Genomic DNA, 19058 nt, shown 5'->3' with positions numbered 1-19058 from the left:
CTGCAATTAAGGATTAGCAATAAATTATGTGTAGCAAATGTATTTATTTCATGAACAATGTGAATTTTGAGATCAACCGATTAATTTATTGTATCATGATATATTTATCACTTCATAAGATAATTATGTATAAAACATTAAAAGGAAATGCACTGAGCGAAATAAAAACCAGTCACTGAGACAAATATATTCCAGCACCTTAACCACAGATGACAAGAACTGTTACCACAGGGGATAACATACACTCCAATTAAAGCATTATGTGGTAGTTTGTTCTGATTAAACTAACTTTTTTCATTAAATAATGAAAATATTTTGAAGAGTAATTTTGAAAATGAAATGTTTGTATTCTTGACAAAATCTGGCAGGACACCTGTATCCAAATCTTTGAATTTAAGGACCAACAAAGATACAATCTCCTAAAAACCACAAAAATTGTCTCTATGTAAATTACTGAATTTACCGTACACTATATTATATAAAACTATTACGGGCCTGGTTTCATGACAATTCTTAAAAATTACACCCTCACTCTCAGATCAGGTTTTCCATCACATATCTTGTGATATGTCTGATGCTGCCAAGTGTAGTTTCAGAGGTAGAGATTGTAGAACAATGAAAAATGTTAATTTTTAAAAAAAAAGAATGTACACAGAATTTTATTTTAGATAATGCAATTGGAGGAATTTCTCAGTAATAGTGAAACCTCAGGTCTTCCTGAATTAATCAGGCTGTTAAGAAGAAAATCCAGAATTCATTTTTTATTATTGGGTAAAACTTCCGGTGTCAGCAGGCAAAAGCTAGGATTGAAGAAAAGCAATTTTTTTTAAGACCTTAAAGATAAAACATATCCTCAGAAAAATTCAAGATGTCATAGCTATATTGTAGTTCTTCATGTCTGTTAAATGTAGAGTAAAAAAATTTCAGCAGCAACCAAAAAAAGCAAGATAGTTATATAATAAAAAAATCAACTCATATTGAGGAAGAAAATATGAGATATTTAATGCAGCTGCAAGCTGATACATATAGGAGAATATCTTGGAGACTGACTTGGCGGCTTACATCAGCATGTCACCCTAACATTTTATTTATGAGCGTAAACACCATGCTGAAGTATTATACTTATAAGCATTTTATTACAAATCATCTGTGTTTAGTTAGAGTACATGGGAATTTACTGTTAACAAATTTCTAGTACACAGTGAAGTTCAATTAAATAGTAATCATATGTAGATCCGGAAGGTTTTTTAAGGTGAGGGATTTAAGATTAAAAAGTGATTTTAGATTTTGCTTAAAATTGCCGCATCAATTCTCTATTTTGAAGACTAAATTTATAATACTTTTACATGAAGGGGGTGGGTGTAATTGAATTTTACTTCCACTTCTACTCATCTACAAACCCCTCCAAATGTATTCCCCAATTTTATGTTGACTATAAATGTAGCCTACTGTAATTTGAATAATCATTTACAATTACATATGTACTTTATTATGTAATGAAATTTGTTTAATTTGATATCATGTTTTTTTTAAAGTACATGCTATGATATAAATTGTTAAGGCCATTCAGTTTAAAGATACCTGGCACTCAGAGATGAAATTAAAAAAAAACAAAATCAGGGTACTCTGATTACTTTCATTAGTGAATACTGTATAAAGTAATAAATTGCATGAACAACTGACTACTTGCATCCAAATGTGCATTTGCCTGTTTATTTTACCAGAAGACTCTCAAGGACTACCTAAAAAATTATATAGTCAGTGCTTGGTAATTCAGTGTAAATTGTTCCCATGAAAAACTTGGGAAAATGTGGCAGATTGCTAAAGAAATTCCACATTAATTGAACTGCATTTATTAATTCATACTCTTTCAGTGTTTCTTATTAAAGCGAAACTCGGGTTTATAAATATTAGGTTAATCTGGTTTTTCTTTCCTTTTGTGTTCTGCTTTATATCAAGAGAAAAACTTCCTGTATTCAGTAGGTTATTTATGTTTTATATTTTCAAGGAGAAAAAGAGAATAGTAAAGCAACAGCTGAGAATGGTAACAAGTTTTAAATTTGAAGTTTTGCAAATTTTTCTATTATTTTTTTTTAGGTTGTTGGCTATACACATACATTTAGTATGTATGAGAGGTATTTAAAATAAGAGAGATATTGGAAGGTAATTCAAGCACATCTATATGTCAGCTTTGCAAAATTAGGATGCTGGTAGACAGTCATTTTTAATTTTTGTTTAAAAACTGTGTTTAATGTAGAAAGGTAAAACTGCAGAAAATTGGCTATGCCCAGGACAAAAGATTCATTTGGTTTTCTCACTAAAACTAATTAGCTTTTAAAATGTCAGAAAGTTTTCATCGTGCAAAATTACTTTTGTTTTTATGATCACATGTGCTTGTTGCAGTTGTTATTTCTATAGAATGTAAATTAATATTGAGCATTTAGTAGAGATATGTTGATAAAGATTATATATATTTATATATTACTGGCATACCTTTTCCTCTCAGGAAAGCAATAATGTATGGCAAATTGTTATATTTCTAAGATCTGAAAGTGATAAAACTCCCAGTTAGAACAGATCTTTTGTAATGTCTGTGGGCAACTGGTGTTATTTTAAACACTGAAATTATTAGGATCTGTTTTCACAGCATCACTTTATTGGTCTGTTTTGGATTTTAATCAAGATGTGGGTTTATATTGGTGAGACTGCAAAAGATTTTGATTTTCTTTTTAATAAATTAGAAGAGTTATGGCTCCTGATTGCATATCCTCCTAACATTGGTTTCCATGGTATAATTTTACCAGGTTGTGTGGATTTGGATGAAGTTTGGATTCAGTTTTATACTGAGACTGAGAATGAGTTTTATTTCCAGCATTACATGACATCATTTATAGGAGTTTTGAGCCCTGGTTGCCCATCCTCCTCACCTTGTTTCTGTAGTGACACTTTGTCATTTTTTTTATTTCAACCAGATTTGTCATGAAGCTTGATTATTGATGAGAATGTGAATGAGTTTTAATTCTACCATTCCACAACATCATTTACATGTGTTATGCCCTTTAATTGCCTATCACCATTCATCACTTTTCCAGGTATAGCTAGATTGCAGTCAGACTTTGCTTGTAGCTTTTTTCAATGATGAGAGCTTCAGTGAGTTTTATTTGTAGCCTTCCACAGCATTTATCGGAGTTATTTCCTCTGACTGCCCTTCCTCCAAACCTTTGGTTTTTACAGCCTGACTATAGGAAGTCTTTTGGATTTCACCAAAGATTGGCATGTAGCTTTATATTGATAAGGCCTTAAATCAGTTTAATTTCCAGTGTTCTACAGCATCATTTAAAGGATTTATTATCCTACCATTGGATCAGTTTGGATTGGTTACCATAGTTGTGTCCCTTAGCAAGGCAGATTACTTCTGCTGCCTCAACCCTAAATAATTTTATGTGTTGCTGTAAATTAAAAGACCAACCAAACCAAACTACATGGCTTTATGATTACATTGCCTGAAATTGGAGTGAGAGATCGGCATCAACATTTTTCCATACATAAATATCCCAATCTAATGTCTTTTGTTTAGTAAATACTTATACTGGAAGCAGTCAAAGCTGTGTGTTATATTTTGTTTGGTTGAATGAAAACTGGAAAAAGTCATTATTACATTTTTTTAGTTTATAAGGCTGACTCTTCCCAGGTATAAGTTGACTCCAACTTCTTCGCAAAATAGACATAGGTATTCTAAAAGACCATAAGTGGCATGTTTTAACAGGCCATTTAATTCATCTATTATTTAGGTGCCATGTTGTTAGAGACCTTTTAATTTATCTATTATTTATATGGCTGGTGTTTTTAAATCCAATTAGTTTATCAGTTATTTAGGTGGGATGTGTTTATAAGCCATTCAATTTATCTATTGTTTAGGTAGGATGTTTTTGTAAGCCATTTATCTCTTATTTTGGTGGGATGTGTTTTTAGACCAGTTAATTTATCTGTTGTTTAGGTAGAATGTGATTACAAGCTATTCAGTTTATTTGTTATTTAGGTGTGATAGTTGTAGACCATCCAGTTTATCAGTTATGTAGTTGGAATGTGTTTATAGGTCATTTAATTTAGCAGTTATTTAGGTGCCGTATGTTTATAGGTCATTTAATTTAGCAGTTATTTAGGTGTCGTATGTTTATAGGTCATTTAATTTAGCAGTTATTTAGGTGTCGTATGTTTATAGGTCATTTAATTTAGCAGTTATTTAGGTGTCGTATGTTTATAGGCCATTTAATTTAGCAGTTATTTAGGCATCGTATGTTTATAGGCCATTTAATTTAGCAGTTATTTAGGTGTCGTATGTTTATAGGCCATTTAATTTAGCAGTTATTTAGGTGTCGTATGTTTATAGGCCATTCAGTTAATCAGTAATTTAGGTCTTTGTCACATTTAATTTTACAAACTTTTTATTCAAGACACTTGGCACAAAATGTATCTGTCCCGTATCATAAAATGATTTCTCCAAATAAACAGTTCTTTGAGTTAACGGATTTCTAGTATGTCTCTACTGTTGTTGTAATTGTAGATCTCTAAGGATCTTTAACATTTTATCTTGTCTTGTTTCTTTTGTATGATTGTGTTTCGCTTTTGTGGTTTTAATGGTACTTCTCAGCATATGATATTCAATGCATGGTTGACAGTATATATGTGGAAGATAAACCTGGGAAAACCCCAGAAAGAGCCACCTTCCCAGAGCAACTACTGGCAAGGTTTCTCACATACCCATGCTGAGCCAAGACTTGAACCCACACACATGTGAGATGTGAGTGATCTGAAAAGGTAAGCACCTTAGACCATCCTGCCACCCATGGACCCCCTTCAGTTTTATTATTGGTAGTATATGGTATGGGGATTTCATTATTCCTTTACACCCAATGAACTATTCAAACCCATAAATATATATTATTTTGAAGGATCTTGGTTCAAAATCTTTATTGTTTGTTCTGATCTTTAGTATCTTTATTATGGCATGCTTTGACATTACTCTGTATTGGATACTTTGTTGTCATTGTGTTTATTTTGTTTTGTTTGCATTGTTGCAACATAATAGTTAATAAATCTCTATACATTAAGTTTTCTATTTATAATGAGCAATATGGTGTTAGTTTCTTCCTTTAAAGACACGTATTCAAAACTACTAAAGTCGGTATGAATTATGCCGATTGTTAAGGAGTGACAGTCAAAATAAGAAACACCATATATGGTATGATTATAGTTAAATGCATGAAACAAACTTTGAATGTCGGTGGTAGGCAAAAATATATTTTAGTTTTAAAGTAGCAGAATCATCTTGCATTAGACATGAAGAAGAAAATTGTAACAATTTTGAAATCTTGAATCATTTTATATGTGATACAAACTTAGCTGTTAATCTAACATTATCTAAATACATCATTTGTGTTCTGCTTTGCATCAAGAAACAAACCTCATGTATTTAGTAGGTTATTTATGGACATGACTCAAATTTATATTTTTAAGGAGATAAAGAGAATTGTACAACAGCAGCAGCAATGGATGAGAATGGTAACAAGTTTCAAATGTAAAGTTTTGGACATTTTTCTTTTTTGGGTTTCTTTAAATTGTTGGATATTTACATCCAGATATTTTGCAGGAGAAGTATTTAAAATAAAAGAGATATTGCAAGGTAAAATTAACCCCATCTGCATTCATATGTAGGCTTAGCAAATTTGGAATACCAGTTGAAAGAGGTACTTTTAAAAAAACTGTTTAATGTATTAAGGTTTAATTGAGAGTGTGCTCATTTACATTGTATTCTCACTTGAACTTATTAGCTTTTAAAATGTCGGAAAGTGATTTTATGTAAAATTACTTTTGTTTTCCTGATCATATGTACTTGTTGCTTGAAAGAGTTTGATTTGCAGAATCATTTACTTGAGTTATGCCCTCTGACTGCCCATTCTTCAGACTTTTAGTGTTACAGCTTGACTTTAGGAAGACTGTCGGATTTCACCAAAGATTGGCATATAGCTTTATATTGATAAGGCCCTTAGATAAGTTTAATTTCCAGTGTTTTACTGCATCATTGAAAGGATTTACTATCCTACCATTGAATCAGCCTGTATCGGTTACTGTGGTTGTGTCCCTTGGCAAGGCAGATTACTCCTGTTGCCTCAGCTATGAATAATTTTATGTGTTGCTGCAAATTAAAAGAGCAGCTGTTGAGGACTGGAAGTAGTCTGTTATGCATGCATGAAGTTTATAAAGCTAAATTTTCCCAAGTATAGGTTGACTTCAACGTCTTAGCAGCATAGACAGTGGTGTGCCATTGCATAACACACTTACAGATCAGGATTACATTCTTTGTTTTTTTGATTACTCCTAACACTCTGTATCAACCCAGATCTGCCTGCGCATTTTGAGATGGCAAGTTTTGGTCTGTGCACTTTTGCTGTTGGATCTCATTTATAAGTGAGTTTATATGGTACATGTTAAACATGCATGGGGGAAATATGACATGGCAGCAGTCTTAAAGACTATAGTGCCATGTGTTTATGAGCCAATTAATGTATCAGTTATTTAGGTGTCATGTGTTTATATGCTATTCAGTTAACCAGTTATTTGTTTGACATATGTTTATAGGCCATTCAGTTAACCAGTTATTTATTTGGCATATTTTTATAAGCCATTCACTTAATCAGTTATTTGTTTGGCATATGTTTATAGACCATTTGTTAACCAATTATTTATTTGGCATATGTTTATAGGCCATTCAGTTAACCAGTAATTTAGATCTTAGTTGCATTCAGTTTTATTGATTGTAATTGTAGATCCCTAAGGACCTTTATCTTGTAGTCTTTTCCTATCTCTTCTGTTTGTTTGGTGTTTATTTTTATTTTTTTTAATGCCATTTTTAGCACATGATATGCTAGGCATGGCTGACATATAAGTAGTGGAGGAAGAGCCTGGGAAGAACCACAGACTCATAGGAAGCTACTAGCAGCCTTTCTCACATACCCACACAGGTTGAGCTGAGACTTGAACCCACACACATGTGAGATGTGAGTGATCTGAAAAGGCAAGCACCTTAGACCACTTAGACACCTGAGGGGGCGCTCACCAGTTATTATATTCTTTTGAGAGAGTGACATATGCAAGGTGAAGTTGTTTGCATTTAAAACATGCACAGTGGAGAGAATGTTGGCTTGCTTCTATGCTACTTTAATGTAACATGGCTGACATTTCTTTGGATATTGTACTTTTGGAAATTGTACATGATCTAAGCACACTGCTAACTAAAATGACTACTTCCGTGTGCTAAAAAAATCAGCCTGAAATAGTCTAATGTACACTATCCATAGCAGCTATTAAAATAGGGAAAATGAATTTTGCCAGACTAGACAATACCAGCTTTTGAAAGTGCAGTGAATGAATTACCAAATATATAAAATGTAAAATAAAGTTATCAGCTCTTTTTTTATACAATTTACCTCTGAAGTTCAGGAATTGAAAATGACCAAGTGGAGCTAGCACTTTTTTGAAAGGTGTACATCTGGAGTAAGGCCAAGCTGTATACTCTATAATTCATATTACACCCATCAATCATACACCAAAATAAAAGGAATTAAAGGTTCTTTGAAACATAGCAAAGATAGACAAGGTCTTTTTTAAATAGCCAGTATAACCAGTGAGGAAAGCCAGGGAAATTCTTTTTCTTTAAAAATATAACCCTATGCAAAATACGAAACTGTAGAGCGCCACCTGAGGCCCTCTTCAGTTTTATTATTGGTGGCATGTGGAATGGGGATTTCATTATTCCTTAACACCCAATGAACTGTTAAAACCATAGATATTATTTTGAAGGATCTTTATTCAAAATCTTTATTGTTTGTTCTGACTTAAAGTATCTTTATTTTGGCATGCTTTGACATTACTCTGTATTTAATACTTTGTTGTCATTGTGTTTATTTTGTTTTGTTTGCATTGTTGCAACATAATAGTTAATAAATCTCTATAAATTAAGTTTTCTATTCGTTATTAGCAATTTGCATAATGGTGAGAAAAGTATATATTGAATGATACAGTTTTAATTAGGACAGTTATACTTTTCCTGAATCAGTTGTTTTTCCTCAAGATTGGAAGGCAATAGAAGTTGGTATTTTAGACTGTATTTCTTTTTTTTCCATTTGAACTTTCTTTAAAGGTTGTTTTCTTTTATTATTATCCTGTTTGAACCAGTCACTGGGAGGGGGGGAAGGTATCAGAAAGTTAAAAAAAGAAACCTTATTTTGCCAACAAAAAACTCTTAGTTTAAAATTAATACATGTACTTCATGTTACAAGGATACAAAGCATTAAATGAATATCAGGAATAGATAAATATCTTCAAATTACGAAACATACAATCGGCACCTTGCATGAAAAATTCAGTGCTAAAATGTACACGTGGTGGTAAGCATCAGTAATATATATAAATAAGTGGACTTCATACAATTTATATATTTATTGTCTTACAATTTATATATTTTTTGTCTTACACCCTAATTAAACACTTCCCATATTTGACACAGTGTCATAAACTCAGTTCTAGAAAGAATGTATATATTATTGATGTCACAAGTGAAATATTTGTATACACTGATCAACATCGAATCACACAGACAGAAGCATGTCAAAAATTTATTATTCTCATTATTGAAATGAAATAAATATACAACAATAGAAAAAAACTGCATTTCACTAATTCTTTTTTCCAACCTGTAGGTCCATGTAAAAAAATCCTTATCAGCTATTCTGAAGGGGCAAATCAACTTCCTTCCATAATAAGCATCAATCATGCTACTGACCATGTGTTAGCCACATTTCTTGAAGCTGATAATTGCATCAGGAACACTGTTTAGAACGTTGTACATCATTATAAAGTTTTTATGGATCTGTCATTAGTAATATTCTGAGGTGCTTCTTTTGTTATAATAATTTGTGGAAATTTGCATGAATAAAAATTTTGTGATATATTTAATAACGAAATCAGCATACTGTATATTATTTCTTATTTAAATAAGTATTATTTTATATGTGATATATAAGAAATTTAACTTTAATCGTACTTTTTCAATCAGCCTTTTAGAGACCCTTGGTATTTAACTTGCCGGTATTTTGACCAATTTATTATTTGTATATTATTTTGATAATGGTAAGAATTACAATAAATAAAAATAAAACCATCTCTTGTAACATTATGTCTTCTGTCTGATTATTCGCACTTATTTAGAGACATAAGTTGTTAAGGATGGAAACCAGTTTTAAAGTTTAAAAAAATACCTTTGGAGATTGAGGTTCTGTACATTAATAATACCAACTGAGTATTGGTAAACAATTATACACTAAATCTAATTTTTTTAAAATCTTAAGTAAACATTTTTATGCTAATACAAACATACTTTTCCCCATTTGGATTATTTGCTTTTGCGACAAAATCTGTTCCAAAATGAAGATTATGAAAAAATATAAGGAAAACTTTAAGAACACAAAATTATTTTTTTGGTAATTTAAGAATTTTGCATTCTATTCTTATACCAAACAGAAGGATTTAACAAAATGCATTATGGAGCATATCAGCACATTTGGATCTTTTTGCACAAATATAATACATTTCTCCCTTGATCAACCAATGCTTGATAAGCTTCCATACCAACTTTTACAAAATTGTGCTAGTTTTTACCTTAGTAATTGTTATCCAATGATAAACCCACCCCAACATTCTACAGTTTAATAATACAAGGAGAAATGTTATAACATTATATATCAGTAATGTTCTTGAGCAATTACATAAAAAGTTAGCTCAATATGTATTTGCTAAGTGGAGTTCATCTGCAAACTGCACAGACCTAGATCTGTAACCTAGATCTGTAATGCACCAGCAGATCTGGGTCTATAAAATTTGTTAGGAGTAATTAATAGAACAAGTAACATAGACCCAAATCTGCCATCACATAATGCGATAGCAGATTGGGGACTATGTTGTTTGCAGTAGGACTTGACTTACGAGTGAGTATATTTCATAAGTTTACAGGAATTGTGAAGGAAGGCTCACTCATCTTTTAGAATTTGTAAGTTATTGAATGATCAAATTATAAAAAGCATGTAGCATATTTAGGTATAAACTGGAATATAAATAGCATTATAAATGATGGTTTGAGAGAAAATCAATGAAATATAAATCCTTTCAAAAATTGTGTTTCTCAGTGACAGATATGCCAGAAAGGCTAAGAGGACTGCAGTCATCCAATCAATCCAGGTCATCATTTTGGTAGATTTAGCTCTCCCATTGGCACTTAAATCTACAATTTGCAGTTAGTTGCCCCATTTGGCACTTAATCACGCCATCTTAGCTTTTTCAAGCAAATGTTGTTTGTTTATGGGACTTGGTGTAAAATGTTTAAATGATTTTAAGGACATTGATATTACTGTACTGACAGCCATACAGAATTTTATGAGGTACTGATTACATACAATTGAATATTTAAGAGAATTCCCAGTATTCTTTTCATTTAAAATGATCAAGAAGTAGATGCTAAGTTATCCACTCACAAAAAATCTCCATATCAAGGTACATACTAAGTTCTTCACACCAAAAATCCCAATGTCATGGTTAAATTATTCACAAAAAAATCACCAATGTCAAGGTTAAATTATTCACAAGAAATCAATGTCAGGATATTAAGTTATTCACACACAAAAATGTCAATATCAGGGTCCTAAGTTATTCACACGAAAAATCCCCATTTCACGGTACTGTGTTATTCACATGAAAAATCCCCATTTCAGGGTACTAAGGTACATGTATTCACTCAAAAATCCCCATATCAAGGTACTAATTTACTCACACACAAAAATCCCCATGTCAGGGTAATAAGTTATTAACACACAAACATCTCAATATCAGAGTACTAAATTATTCACACAAAAATCCCCATTTCAGGGTACTGTGTTATTCACATGAAAAATCATCATGTCAGGGTACTAAGTTATTCAAACCAAAAAATCCCCATTTCAAGGAAATATGTTGTTGATACAAAAAATCCCCATGTCAGGAGATTTGCTGACATGTCAATGAGTCAGTTTAGCTTTTAGGTTCTCAATTAATGCAAAGTTACAGTGGACTTGTTCATTCACTCTTGTACTTTAAAATTTGAGACAGTTTCTTTCATGACTTACAAAATAGCTGATCCTTTTTTCTTTATTAATCTAATAAGCTTGGAAGATACATTATAGCAGTGAGAAATTGGATGATACAGTTTAGCAGTAATGAATTGGATGATGGAGTTTAGCAGTCATAAATTTGGATGATACAGTATGGTAATGATTAATTGGATGATCAGTATGGTAGAGATATACAGTATAGTAGTGATTAGCTGGATGATGTAATATAGCAGTGATTAAATGGATGATACAGTATAGTAGTGATTAATTGGATGATACAGTATAACAGTGATTAAATGGAAGATACAGTATAGCAGTGTGACTAAATGGATGATACAGTATAGCAAAGAATAATTGGGTGATACATTATATCTGTAATTAATTGGATGATACAGCATAGCAAAGATTAATTGGATAACATAGCAGTGATTAAATGGATGATACAGTATAGCTGTGATTAAATGGATGTTACAGTATAACAGTGATTATGGATGATACATTATAGCAGAAAATATATTTGGATGATACAGTATAGCAGTGATTAATTGGATGATGCATTATAGTAGTGAATTAATTGGATAATACATTATAGCAGTCATACATTTGGATGATACAGTATAGTGGTGATTAATTAGATGATACAGTACAGCAGCGGTTAATTGGATGATACATTATAACATTAGATTAATTGGATGATACAGTATAGCAGTGATTAAATGGATCATACAGTATAACAGTGATTATGGATCATACAGTATAGCTAAAAATATGATTGGATGATACAGTATAGCAGTGATTAATTGGATGATGCATTATAGTAGTGGATTAATTGGATAATACATTATAGCAGTCATAAATTTGGATGATACAGTATAGTGGTGATTAATTAGATGATACAGTACAGCAGTGGTTAATTGGATGATACATTATAACATTAGATTAATTGGATGATACAGTATAGCAGTGATTAAATGGATCATACAGTATAACAGTGATTATGGATCATACAGTATAGCTAAAAATATGATTGGATGATACAGTATAGCAGTGATTAATTGGATGATGCATTATAGTAGTGGATTAATTGGATAATACATTATAGCAGTCATAAATTTGGATGATACAGTATAGTGGTGATTAATTAGATGATACAGTGCAGCAGTGGTTAATTGGATGATACATTATGTCAGTGATTAATTTGATGATACATTATGACAGTGATTAATTGGGTGATGCATTATAACATTAGATTAATTGGGTAATATAGTATAGCAGTGATCAATTGGATGATGGAGTATAGCATCATTTAGTTGGATGATACTGTATAGCAGTGTTTAATTGCATGATACAGTATAGGAGTGATTAATTGGATGATACATTGTAACATTCGATTAATTGAATGAGACTTTATAGTAGTGATTAATTGTATGATAGAGTTAACCATTGTATTAATTGGATGATACAGTCTAGCAGTTGATTAATTGGATGATACAGTATAATGTTGGATGATACACTATATCAGTGGGTAATTGGATGATGCAGTATAGCAGCCTTAAATCGGATGATTCAATATAGCAGTCAGTAATTGAATGGTACAGTATGGTAGTAATTAATTGGATGATACAGCATTGGATTAATTGGATGAAACAGTATAGGAGTGATTAATTGGATGATACATTATAGCAGTTGATTAATTGGGAACAATGTCAGCAGCATTATGTTGAATTGCTTTAGGCTTGAATTCATCTGTTATAAATAATGATCTACTTGAAAAGTTTAATATTACACTTATAGAATGTAGAGTAAACAATTGATTAATATCTTACTAAATTCTGTGTATTTTGTTTTCTTTCATCCCTTTTTAGATCTGAGCCAGATCCGCCCTGTGTATGCTCCCAAGGACTTTCTGGAGGTGATAATGAGTCTGCAGAACCCTAACTACAATAATGGAGAGACTCCAGGGTAAGACTAGTAAGCTAGGTTCATTCTGTTATAATAGTGCTTTAGTTTAAATTTTTTAAAAATGAATTCAAGCTCATTTCAAGACGTAAAGCTTAAAGGTGGATTGATTAAATGCTATAGTTCAAAATAGTCATTACTGTGAATACAGTAGACAGTGTCCTTGCAAAATTTAATGTTGTTTTAGTCTTGTGAAAATTGGTGATTTAAATCTTGTGGCTTTGAATTTGTGGATACACTATCTAAAATTAGTTTTGTAGGTAATTTCTTGTACTTCTTTTACGTGACTGCATCTGACTAAAAAGGTTTTATCTTCCTGAGTATTTTTGTGTGCAATTTTCATTATATATGCACAGTGTATTAACAGTTTTTGGAACTTTAACAAAAGTACTATGTATACATTATTGTGTGGACATGCTATTAAACCCAACGACTTTATTGCATGGACATGCCATTAAACCCAAAGACATTATTGCGTGGACATGCCATTAAACCCAAAGACATTATTGTGTGGACATGCCATTAAACCCAAAGACTTTATTGCATGGACATGCCATTAAATCCAAAGACATTATTGCGTGGACATGCCATTAAATCCAAAGACATTTCTTTGTAGCTAGAAGGACTATTAGACTGAAAAATTAACTGGTCATGCTGAATTTTCAATAGTCTTTCCTGACTAGCTGACTGGTGACAACTGAAACTTTAAAAGCCATCAAACTGTTGAAATTATGAAAACTACTAAGTCCAGCTGGGAATTTACCAGCCTCAGGCAAATAGACTACCATTAATTTTGAACCCTGTACACACAACCACACACACACTTTATTTTAGCATGTAAAACTAATAATTATTTAAATTTACCTTAATTTATATTATTTCTTTTTCTTCATTATTGCTTTTGGTAGATAAATTAAAAAGATACCTTGATGCCAAATGAATATCATACGTACTTATATTTTTTTAAAAATAAATTTTATAGAGTCTCCTATATGTTTCGAATGATAGTGTTTAACCATTTCAATCTTGATATCAAAGAAATGTAAAGGATTCAGGCAGTCTTCCATGAATTGTAATAATGTATTGCTTTTTTTCTCATAAGGTCTAAAATTAAAACAAACTCATCTCTTCATGGATAAGGCAGGAAAGATGTGTTGTATTGATTCTCAAGAAAAACAAATTGCCAGTCAAAGATGCAATATGGAGAGTTTTGTTACATTTATTTATTTTAATCCTCCATATCTGAAAAATCACAATTTCGTTATTATTTTAAAAATCTGATACATAGTTCATGAACAGTTGTGTTTAGAAGCACTACTTTAAATAAACTTAAAGTGGACATTACCTACCCCTGATATGTGTGAGAAGGTAAAGCATCTGGTAATGTACATCTTGACTAAATAGAGATTACAGCATTAGGGATTTGCATCAGAATATGAAATGAACGGGTATCTTATGAAATTTTTGACAGTGAAACTTTAAATTTATACCATCTATAAATATACTCAACAAAGGGAGACAATGCAGTCAGTAATTTTTGGGAAATCTAAGACTGGGAATTCGATGGGAGTAAATTGAACCAGAAAAATGGATTCTTAATATACATTGTCTTGTTCAAGAATAAGAATTTATCAATATTTGACCTTTAAACTCTTGTAAAATTAAAATTAAAAAAAGAATCAAGCTTATAATTTTTTAAATACAGATTTATTTTTTTACATAATGTATTTTAATGAAAAAGTTACAGAACTGTAGACACAGTGATTGATGACAAATTTATTAATTTCCATTCTTGATTGGCATTCATGCAATTGTGAATGCTGACAGTGTTTATTTTCAGCTAAATTTCCATCACACTAGGTCAGGTATATTGTATTCTTGCACAATTTATTCAGGAAAATAAAGAAAGAAAACAAATATTTTAAGCTTTAAATTTAATTAACAACAAAACCTATTATGTACTTTGTGTATTATCTGCACTGTATGTTTTAGAAATTATTTTTCGGGTAAATTAATTTTGTGATGTTAATCTTATCATAATATCAATATCCTAAATAATGTCACATTCATGTGCATTTATATATTATAAGAGTTAGCTCCCTTTCACTATGTTTAAAGCTGTCATCTTTGGAAGTGTATTCTCTTTCTACCATTATGATTATTCTGAATAAAGCATGTGTATGATCTATTTTTACCATCAATTTATGGCAGTAAATTCTGTGAAAATATTTATGTTTTACTCAGGCTTAAGTTGTTTTCCTCCTTTGAGTCATACAGCTTACACAATGGCATTTTACATGAGTTTGGATAAAAGGAAGGATATGTACTTATTAGGACATGTGCAAATTTTTTGTTTGTTTGAGCAGCGTACCATTCATGCTCATTTGTAAGTCATTTCTTACTGCAAATGACATAGATCCAGGTCTGCCAGCACATTTATGACAGCAGATCTGGGTCTGTGCAGTTTGTTAGAAATAATCAGTAAATTAAATGATATATACCCTAATCTGTTGGTGCATTATGCAGTGTTCATTGTTTGCAGTTGGACCCAGCTTATATGCAGGTATATGTAATGCTACCCATTTATTGGTCACTTACAGATGAAACCAGGCTTTTACTTTTTCTGCAGCTATTTCTGATTTTATTTAACAAACAATGCAATGCTTTGAAAATGCAGCTCATCAGTGATTATAATTAAATTTTCTGCATATAAATGCCTTCTTTCCATTTATTAGGTTTAATGTCTTACTCTATAACATCTTTTTATCAGGTGTGATGCCTTACTCTATATATCTTTTTATCAGGTTTAATGCCTTACACTATAGTATCCCTTTATCAGGTTTAATGCCTTAATCTGTAATATCCCTTTATCAGGTTTAATGCATTACTCTATAATATATCTTTATATTAAAATGTGATCCATCTGCAAGCAGCATAGACCATGTTCTGCCAGTGCATAATGCATCAGTAGATCATGGGTCAGTGCTGTTTGTTTGATGTTGTAAGTAGAATGAACAATATTGGACCTAGCCTGTAGATTATAAAACCAGGTGCTAGCGTATGAGATAGAGTTTCCAATACCAGCCAATCAGAAACATCCCTTCAGAGTAACATTTGTGATTGGTCAAAACAAAATCTCAAGCTCCAGGCCAGCTTATTATGCACTGATAGAGCTTGTTATTTCCAGGCCAGCTTATTATGCACTGACAGATCTTGTTATTATTTCCATGATAGCTTATTATGCACTGACAGATCTTGTTATTTCCAGGCCAGCTTATTATGCACTGACAGATCATGTTATTATTTCCAGGCCAGCTTATTATGCACTGACAGATCTTGTTATTAATTCCAGGCCAGCTTATTATGCACCGACAGATCTTGTTATTATTTCCATGACAGCTTATTATGCACTGACAGATCTTATTATTTCCATGACAGCTTATTATGTACTGATATAGCTTGTTATTATTTCCAGGACAGCTTATTATGCACTGACAGATCTTGTTATTATTTCCAGGCCAGCTTATTATGCACTGACAGATCTTGTTATTTCCAGGCCAGCTTATTATGGACTGACAGATCATGTTATTAATTCCAGGCCAGCTTATTATGCACTGACAGATCCTGTTCTACATTCCCTGCATATGGTTTCCATATATACACAAATATGTTTGCTACACAGCAATATAAATATAAATCCATCTCCAGGGGAAAACATAATTTATCAATTGGTCTAAAGCATATTTGGTTTTATTTCTGCTTCAAAGCAGAATTTCTAAAGCTGTATCACATATTTTATGTCTAAAATCATTATGTGCAATGTGCCACCATGATTTTTGTACTTATTAGTGGTCAAATATTGGCAGCACACCCAAGATACATTCATTTCTGGCCTGCTCCAAACTTTTTGGCTTCACTATACATATATATAGAAACCTGCATCAAGATCTGGGAAAAAAAACAACAGAGCAGGTTCTCAGATACTATATAAGCAAGCTGTTTTAGTGGTGAAGAGATTTTTCTAATTTAATGGTCCTGGACTCTGATTGCAAAAAATAAATCCTATTTAGATGTAGTATTTGCAGATATAAATTCAGACAGATTTTATATCATTTTGTGAGACTTTGAAGAAAAAAAATAGGACAGAACAGATCTTCAATTTCTTTCATGAGAAATCTATTGCATTATGTGTTCTCGGCATATGTGGTATGAAACTTAACAATGCCTAGACATAAAATCTAAATTAATGATAAATCTGTCTATGCTGCGCACTAGTTCATAAATGATGAATAAATTAAATGGCATCATGATAATTAGTCAAATTCATTAACTGATATCATGGATACTTTAAAAAAAAAAAGTTCACTGGACTACAGTATCCTTGACTCTAGACAATATTTATGCAGTGGACCTCAGCATCCTTGACTATAGACAATATTTATGCAATGGGCCTCAGCATCCTTGTCTATAGACAATATTTATGCAATGGGCCTCAGCATCCTTGTCTATAGACAGTATTTATGCAATGGGCCTCAGCATCCTTGTCTATAGACAATATTTATGCAGTGGACCTCAGTATCCTTGGCTGTCAACAATATTTACAGAATGGACTGCAGTATCCCAGGATGTAGACAATATGCATTGGACCACAGTTTCCTTTGGTATAGATGATTTTTATTTAATGGACTGCAATATCCCTGACTACGGACACTATTTATGCATTGGACCTCACTATTCCTGGCTACAGACAATATTTATGCAATGAACCACAGTGTCCCTATTTATCCATTGTTGCTCCACAACTAATAATTCCGAATATGGAGTATCCAAAATAGGTCACAATGAAAAGGTCAGATTGAGTATTCTTGTTTGGAATCCCAGTCAGCAACTTTGATTAATTTTAGTGTACTATAATCCCAGTCAGCAACTCTGATTCATTTTAGTGTACTATAATCCCAGTCAGCAACTCTGATTCATTTTAGTGTACTATAATCCCAGTCAGCAACTCTGATTCATTTAACATTATTATACAGTTATTCCATGTGTACCTTGTGTCCATTAATGTTCCAAATTTTGTGATGAGCTGTTCTGTGTAATGCATACTTTTAACTGTAAGGAGACAATATTTGCATATGCCCTAACAAACTCACCTACTTCTTTTCATTAGTCTAACAAATAATTATCCCTTTTAGGCACATGTGTCTTGTACACAAAATGTTTTGTGACAGGGAAGCAGCTGCTAAATCTCCTTGAATGTTATGATGTTCTTGGAACATACCATACACACTCACTTATATGCAGAGTCCAACTGCAAACTGTATAGACCCAGATCTGCTTTGCAGCAATGGCAGATCTGGGTCTATGCAGTTTTTTAGGAGTAAGAAATTGAATAAACAATATAGGGGCCATACACCAAGTGAATTTATTATATCTCTCCATGTCCATCATGACTCGTCTATCAAAACTTAATTATGTCATAACAGTCAAGAGGCTTCATTTCTTACCAGTTTTTATATGATATGTAAGCTTATATCTAGTATGTAAACTTATATCTAGTATATAAGCTTATATCTTGTATGTAAGCTTATATCTGGTATGTAAGCTTATATCTGGTTTGTAAGCTCATATCTAGTATATAAGTTTATATCTGGTATGTAAGCTTATATCTGGTATGTAAGCTTATTTCTGGTATGTAAGCTTATATCATCAAGACCTTAGATAAGTTCCATTCTGAGCAACATTGACACATATTAACGAGGAGATTGTATTGCTATGGCTATGTTTGTGAATGCTGTAGTGACCATATTTCTGAAAAGCTTTAAATCAGACTTGTAGCTTGTTTCATCAAGATCTCAGATGAGTTTGATTAAGAGTGAGAGCCATACATATTAGTGATGCTCT

General features: G+C 31.9%; 1 protein-coding gene across 1 annotated transcript in view; it reads left to right on the top strand.

The window, feature by feature from the left end:
• The window catches only part of LOC149798079 (TBC1 domain family member 19-like), a 123769-nt gene that overhangs the window by 23198 nt on the left and 81513 nt on the right, over nucleotides 1-19058 (top strand). Inside the window, exon 6 of the mRNA XM_089963160.1 lies at nucleotides 13064-13160. Coding sequence (XP_089819286.1) covers nucleotides 13064-13160 — 97 coding nt within the window. The remainder of the gene's footprint in view (nucleotides 1-13063; nucleotides 13161-19058) is intronic.

Source organism: Sinohyriopsis cumingii, chromosome 6 (genome assembly GCF_028554795.1).
Source record: "Sinohyriopsis cumingii isolate HCF-2022 chromosome 6, ASM2855479v2, whole genome shotgun sequence".
Classification (NCBI taxonomy): domain Eukaryota; kingdom Metazoa; phylum Mollusca; class Bivalvia; order Unionida; family Unionidae; genus Sinohyriopsis; species Sinohyriopsis cumingii.
Note: the sequence above shows the minus strand (reverse complement) of the source record. Positions and strands in the feature narration are given on the sequence as shown.